Source organism: Austrofundulus limnaeus, unplaced genomic scaffold (genome assembly GCF_001266775.1).
Source record: "Austrofundulus limnaeus strain Quisiro unplaced genomic scaffold, Austrofundulus_limnaeus-1.0 Scaffold9, whole genome shotgun sequence".
In the NCBI taxonomy this organism is placed as follows: Eukaryota; Metazoa; Chordata; class Actinopteri; order Cyprinodontiformes; family Rivulidae; genus Austrofundulus; species Austrofundulus limnaeus.
In genome coordinates, this window is record NW_013952411.1 from 1,207,814 (window position 1) to 1,214,809 (window position 6,996).

At 37.2% G+C, this 6,996-nt stretch overlaps 1 protein-coding gene across 3 annotated transcripts in view; it reads right to left on the reverse strand.

Annotated features, from left to right (window-relative positions):
• The window catches only part of lnpa (limb and neural patterns a), an 8,691-nt gene extending 2,347 nt beyond the window's left edge, over nt 1-6,344 (reverse strand). The window contains exons 1-10 of one of the 3 annotated variants that reach the window (XM_014001412.1): nt 6,245-6,344; nt 5,460-5,561; nt 4,809-4,850; nt 2,924-3,111; nt 2,781-2,839; nt 2,649-2,689; nt 1,922-2,005; nt 1,768-1,819; nt 1,474-1,695; nt 356-461 (exon numbers count right to left, since the gene is read on the reverse strand). In XM_014001412.1, the coding sequence (XP_013856866.1) occupies nt 356-461; nt 1,474-1,695; nt 1,768-1,819; nt 1,922-2,005; nt 2,649-2,689; nt 2,781-2,839; nt 2,924-3,111; nt 4,809-4,850; nt 5,460-5,486 (821 nt within the window). In that variant the 5' untranslated portion in view covers nt 5,487-5,561; nt 6,245-6,344. Of the gene's footprint in view, nt 1-355; nt 462-1,473; nt 1,696-1,767; nt 1,820-1,921; nt 2,006-2,648; nt 2,690-2,780; nt 2,840-2,923; nt 3,112-4,808; nt 4,851-5,459; nt 5,562-5,793; nt 5,996-6,239 lie in introns of those variants that run through there. The other 2 variants (XM_014001413.1, XM_014001414.1) reach the window with 2 other exon arrangements.
• Nucleotides 6,345-6,996: the final 652 nt, after the last annotated feature.

Below are 6,996 nucleotides of genomic sequence, written 5' to 3' on the forward strand. Positions count from 1 at the left end.
ATTTTACTCATTTTTTTATTTATTTCAACCATTTATTTATTTATTTAATTTTGGCTAAAACGGCTCTCCATATAAAATAGGTTTCCATTCTCCGCAGGTTTCTAAGGTTCTTCTTCTACATATTAAAAAAGTTGTTAAACATCTGAGTGGCGCACTACTGCCACTAGTGGTGAGAAAGTGTATTGCACCTTATTCAAAATCAATGCGGTCCCGCGGCCCTCTGTGGCCCAAAGTTAAAAACTGTTGTTCTTTTGGAGGCCCTCAAGGTGGCGCTCGCGGCCCATAGGTTAAGAATCTCTGTTATAAACGATTAAGGTACAAAGAAATCAGTTCAGATATAAAAGAGGTTGTTCACCTGTTCTGAGGACCATCTCCAACAAGATACTCAACAACTCTGTCCATGGCACTCCTTTCCCTTGGGAGCACAGGTCTAGCCAGGGGTGGGCCTGGTGGGTGCATGCCTGTTGAAAAACAAAAACATCAGATCTTGTAAGACCATATTCTACCTTCTATCCAAACCTAAATAAGCCTGCTGACTGCAACAGCTCTGTGAATTAGTTTAATGCACAAATCTTTATAACTTTTAACTACACCTGGATCTTTCTCTTAATGATGAAACATCTCACTTGCAAAGCATGTTGTGAATCCCCGCCGYGTTGGTGGGGAGTAATTAATATAATCCAACATCAAGAGCAATCATAGGAAGATGACTGGTCATTTCTGTGAGACTTGGCAGAGTCTCCGTGTCCTGCTGCTTATTAATTTACAAACATATGGAAACTCTGTTGCGACGATTTGTATCAAATTGCTTTTCACTTCCAATTTYCAGCGCACGCAGGTGATAACATAAAGTCATGTAAACCATTTGTGAGGTGCTCCCAATGCCAAAAGCAATTTCACCAAGAATTATAAGACATTTAGTGAGAGTCTACCACCAGAGAAGAAATGCAGATCTGGGTTAATTAATCATAGTTAATGTTATCCAGCATTGTGCGTACCTCAGTTTGCATTCCACTTGGCAGATTACAAATTCCAGCTTCCTTTACTCCACGAGCAGCTTTCGTTCACCGTTTTTACTTATTTGCATTTTTTTYCCCCCAACAGAGTAGTGATAGCATAGAAATAATCAATACTGAATAATAAAATCTACACTCCACGGATGTGTATCTCTGAAAACAAGAAACTCTGAGAAGTTTAACATTTTGCTGGCAAGCATCAAACAATTCTTAAGAGCTTTAATTCCTGATCATGATTTATAATAATGTCTTTGTTTAGGGAAATACTGGATCACTTAGTAAGATAATTTTAACTTCCTGCAATTATCTTTTACAACTACTGTATTACGTACCATAACCTTGCTAAAAACACAAACCACAGAGCTTTGAGCAACTGGGGACACATAGCCAGGGAAGAGTAAATCACACCTTAATCGACCACATTATGATCCGGTCCCCCTGTGTGCAGGTAACTCACCGACTCCTGGAACAGGTGTTCCCGGGGTCACGGGCTTCCTCATCAAGCTCTGCTGAGCAGCTACTGCTGACAGGCTCCTCTCTGGGGGTCCGCCGGGAGCAGAGTGGGAAGATCGTCCAGGATAGCTGGGCCCAGAGGCATGAGGAGGACGGGCAGCAGAACCGCTTCCAGGATTCACCATCACCACTGGGGTCTTTGGCATGACATGACGCTGGCGGAGCTCTAACACAGAAAAAGTGTGGAGCTTTTAACAACGGTAGGAAATGCCAGAGTGGAGAGTAGAACCATTTCTACCTTGTCCTGGTTTGGGAGATTTCTGTGGTCCAACTGGAGTGGATTCAGGTTCCTTTACATAAAACACACGGTCAAAGAACATGTCTTAATATGAGAGGCATACAACAAAAATTAAAACAAAGAGAAACTGTGCAGTATAAGCAGAATAACTTACAATATTTTTCTTTGAATCTGGATCAAATCTTTCCAGAATCATTTTGGCATTTTTGTACGTCTCAGTTTCCATTACTTCTTCAAGCTGGGAAAAGACATTAAAGGGTAGTATGGGGACGAATCCATAGCTCATTACATTTCACTCAGGAATTCATCCTGTTTCAGATACAAAAGATGATCTGATGATCGTCTAATGCAATRAGAAGCAGAGAACCCAGATAATATACCTTCACATTACCACTAATAACAAAAACAAACATTAGAAAGAAAGCWTCGTAACAGCTAGCTTCCTTTACCACTTATATTTAAAATCAAACACTGAATATTTCTACATGTTTACTWAGAATATGAAGAATAATTACATTCACTACTTCGATAATGGAGAGTGTGAAAATTCATCAGCCCTAATTATTGAAAGTTATTAGAACCTGACAGAGGATGACAAGCAATTTATCAGATTTATTTCTTTTCTGCACTAAATGCTATTAATTAAAGTGACATTAGCTGAGTGGTTTGTTGGGTTAAGTCATTGTGCCGTTCACAAGCTGCTGGCACAGATCCAAAAAAGTGCAATTACATATGGCTAAAACATGCTCCAAGTAAAAGCAATATGAAAAGGAAAATACTGTAAGTGATAAATAAAAACGGATTATGGCACACATTTTAAAAACTGTTTTTTAGAGCTTCATGTTGTCAATGTTATTGAAGAATATCAGAAAATAACTTACTATTTTTCTTTTTTGTGCTTTCAGATCTTCTAATGTTTCATCTAAAAAAGGTAAAAGAAAAAGCAATGCTTGTGTGCAGCTAAGCATTAATAAACAAAAAGGTTTATGCCTCAAGATAAAATAATATCTTACTATTTTTTTCAGTTCTTCGCGAAAATATATATACAAGCATCTTTCGCAGTAACCACACTCTAAAAGAAAAAAAAGGAAAAATGTTTTTCAGTTCTGTTAATTTTGGATTTGATTAAAAAATTGTAAGTGTCTTGAATACTTACAAAAGTGGAAAAATTACAAACGGAAGAGAAAGTATGAGCCGTCCCATCATCTGTTCAGGCAGGTACCAGAAATACACGACGACACAGGTAATCAAGTAGAGCAGAGACGAATAGAGAAGCAGCCGTCCCACCCATATCTTCAGCTGCCTTTGATACTTCACACTGTAGTCTTCAAGGGTCTGGATATTCTTTGGAGAAAATAAAACAAATATTACAACAGGACAAGAATGTGATCTTATTGATTTTACTGTCTAAAACAAACAACTTTCATTCAAACTGCTTCAAATGCAGCATGTTGTGCAAAAATCAGCAAACCATTTTGTGTGATTTGTTAATCAGAACTTTCTTAAAAAATTTTCATCAAAATTTTTCTCTTCTAGCAATATAAACTGTCTTTATAGATAAGTGTTACAATAGAGATGATGAACACAATCCTATCAAAGTATCAAACAGTATTTTAGAACAAAGATCAAACTTGCAGTAAAATATCCTCATTTCTACTTTAGTCTAGATCAAGTCAGGGCTTTTGGACCAAACAATTGTAAGATCCTTCTGAGGGTTTTAATGACTGTCAGTCCCACTATAGAGCAAGTATAATGTCCTACGCTGTCAGGGGAACACTGATTGTGCAACGCTCAGCTGCATCATTTATGCACGTGACCTCAACAACCACATTAACAGAGGACACAGTTGAAACTGGGAGTATGTGGTTTCATTTGTGAGTGCAGTTTCAAAAAGTTGCYACAAACAGTCAGACGGGAGGAGTTATAGAAGACTCATGATAGATCAATCTATTCTGTTCTGCATATATTAAAAAATCTGTCATGGCAGACAATAGCATCAGATAAGTAGCTTCTACTTTGCAAATGCAGTTTTAATTTTTTTTTTCTTCCAATTCCTACTTAACTCAGGAAGCCCTTATTCAGAAACACATGCTAAAAAAAGACCCAAACATACTAATAAACACTGCAAATGGCCACAGTGTAGGCAGTGCAAAAAGCAAAACAATAAAAAATTATTGGTTAGGACTGAACTACTCTCCTGCAGTTCAAAAATACCAGCTGTGTATTTCCTCCCCTCAAGCATCTCTCAACATTGCATCATGTTTTTACATAGATGCAAATGAATGTAAATTCCTTTAGGGCTTGACGTTCCACTCTGAGAAAGAACCTGTTTGCTATAGCACTAAAGATTTAAAGGTCATTGCACTGCACAGAAATATAACCTAACTAATCTAAACTGAGGAATCAAGTAGAAGCAGTGCACAGAGGGAACATTTKCTCAGGACATGATTAGAGAAATGTAATGTTTTAACAGTGTATTTTGCACATAAATCAACAACTTTGTAAACAGAAATGTAACGCCACAGCTTCAGAGTGCTGAATACTCCATCCAAAAATAACTGGTGGATGAAATGTGACCCACCCTTGGTCACTGAAGTGCCATTGGAGCATTTGTGTGTGTCACTCTAATAAAGAAATGATCCCTTCTCACATGTACGTCTGTAACGCTTCTTATGAAATCTTTAATTACAGATTTATTGAAGAACAACAGTGCAAAAGCAGTTGTTTCACCACTTGAATGCCACCCAACATCTTCTTCCTGTGGCTCTAGTGGTTTAAAATAGCTTCATCACCAAATCATAAGCCAACTTGGAAGCATTTGCTGACACTTAAAGTTTCATGCTTTTACAACACTTCAAACATTTCAAAACATCTACTTTATTATTGTTTGTGATACTGTCTGCTTTTTGTCAAACTATATTTGATCCTAACCTATGTTACATACAACACAAACTAATCAGAAATACTTTTAGACATTTAAATGATCTCTGCAGTAATTTGATAAATATATGTTAAAACATGTTTTCTTGAGGTAAACATACCTTTTCAAGTCGTTCCAAAGTCTCCACGGTGGATGGTTTAGCCTGTAAGACAAGTATTTTAAAGTTGTTTACAAGTGCTTTGTTTTGTAGGCAACATCTTGTTATAATTTTAATACTTCCCGTTTCTTCTTCCTACATATGTTTTATGTGGTATGTCTAAATCCTTTGTTGGCATATACTACTGATAAGGTGCCAAATACAAAAGGAAAACATGATGTTAATTTGAAAAATATTTATATAAATAAAAGGATTGTTTTCCCTTAAAGAGAATGTACCTGAGAACAACATTTTTGTGGTACGGTGCCACCAACTATGCAAAGACTTGGAAAAAATAAAATAAAATAAAATAAAAAATTAACACCTGAGTCCAGGTTGAATTTTATTACTTTGAAAATATTTAATTAGGGTTCTTGAAGGATTCCTACATCTCAAAAGTAGAACTATCCAGCCTCTAAAACTGCATAATTAAAGTTTTAAAAAGATTACAGTGAAAGTGGAAGTGAAAMTGAGGACTCAGTAAATTGTGTGCAGAAGAAAAATGTGTGACAAGTGCATGTTTTACTTTTTAAGTCCAGTTTGTCAAAAAGGGGTAGTAGTGAAAACAACTACTTAGCATGCAATATATCACAGATATATAGTTTGAATACAAACCCTCCATCTTGAGATTACAGCTCCCATATTGATGAAGTGGGAGTGGGATTTGTTGTCTTATTTGGATCTGTTCTCACTGTCTTTTACTGGTTTACAATCCACCTGTTGACAGCAGACATCAAGAGTAAACTTTCCAGTCTCAACGTTTAAGTTACACTGAAATACAATGTGATTTAGAACTGAAGTAAATGGTCTTCAAGAACAAAGTGATGCATACTTTCTTTAAAATATAAAAACAGCTGTAGAAATGTCAGTAACACTTGCTGTTATGCAACACGTTGTACTTCTAAAGAGAGTAAACAACCTAGCTGAAACATCAACACAAACAACTTACCAGCTCACTCACTCTTTTGATAGCTACAAGTGTTTATTCAATCGACAAGCATATGCAAACTCAGTTTTTTTCTAACTTGCTCAGTGTCCTGGGCTGCAGCAGCAGCTGAGTCTCTTTGCTAACCTAAATTAGCAGCTGTTTCCGGGGGGCGTTAGCAGCAGAAAGTCTTGAGCTAAAAGTGATGGTTCCAGCACACAGAAGGTCTGTCAAGTCGCCGTGCCCACCAAGCACTTCCTAGAACAACTTCCCAGCCCCTCAGACACATTCATAAACACTCGTAAAGCAATGCAGGCACTAGCTAACTACATGTAGCTGCTAGCTAGCTTTGTTGTTTATGACCGCAAGTCATGAAAACTAAACCAGGAGTTTTTTGCACAGTTTGTCAAAGCCAGGCTGAAACAAGGCTGGAGAGTTTATGTTCTGTGTTGGAATAAAGACGACTTTACCTTACCTTAATGTTGGAGTTGTAATGGTTTCCAGTCAGCTTCGTCCGTCCTATACTTTAACGCCACGGAGTCACGGAGGGGGGCGTGTCCACCGACGGAACAGCGTCCTTCTTGTTTATTTATCCCTCCCACCGCCAGCAGCAGGGCCACCAACACTGACATGACTCAAAATGTTTATATTCTGGTCAATTAATCATGCACAAACATAGCTCAACAACTACTTGAATGGTGGTTTAATTTAAAGTTACCTGTTCTTGCAAACTTTATGGAGTTTATCAAAGCTGACTGAATAATCCTTGTTCCAATTACACGCAGAATGTTGATATAATACCACAAAACAGAACATAGTTTACAAAAAGTATGACCCCACCCCCACCCCCAATAATCATCTCTACAATTAAAAGCAAAAATCTTAATAATTATATTTTTTCAAGTCAGTAGGCCCTGCTCAATTTTCAAAAGAGGATTGAAAGCAAGTTGAAACATTTTGAATAGCCCATTAACATGCAGTATTAGACACAATAATTTAATCATTCTTCATTTAAATGTAGCTCCAAAGAGCTTTACATGTCTTCTACAGCAGTGTTTCCCAAAGTTGGGGTCGGGACCCAAAGTGGGGTCCCGAAACATCAAGGTGGGGTCCTGAAAAGATTTTCTGAATTAATTACATTTTTGTCCTTAGTTGTTACAAATGAGTGAGGTTAGTATATTTAAAATGGATAAATGTAGAATAAAAATGTTGGGCCTCATGCAAGAA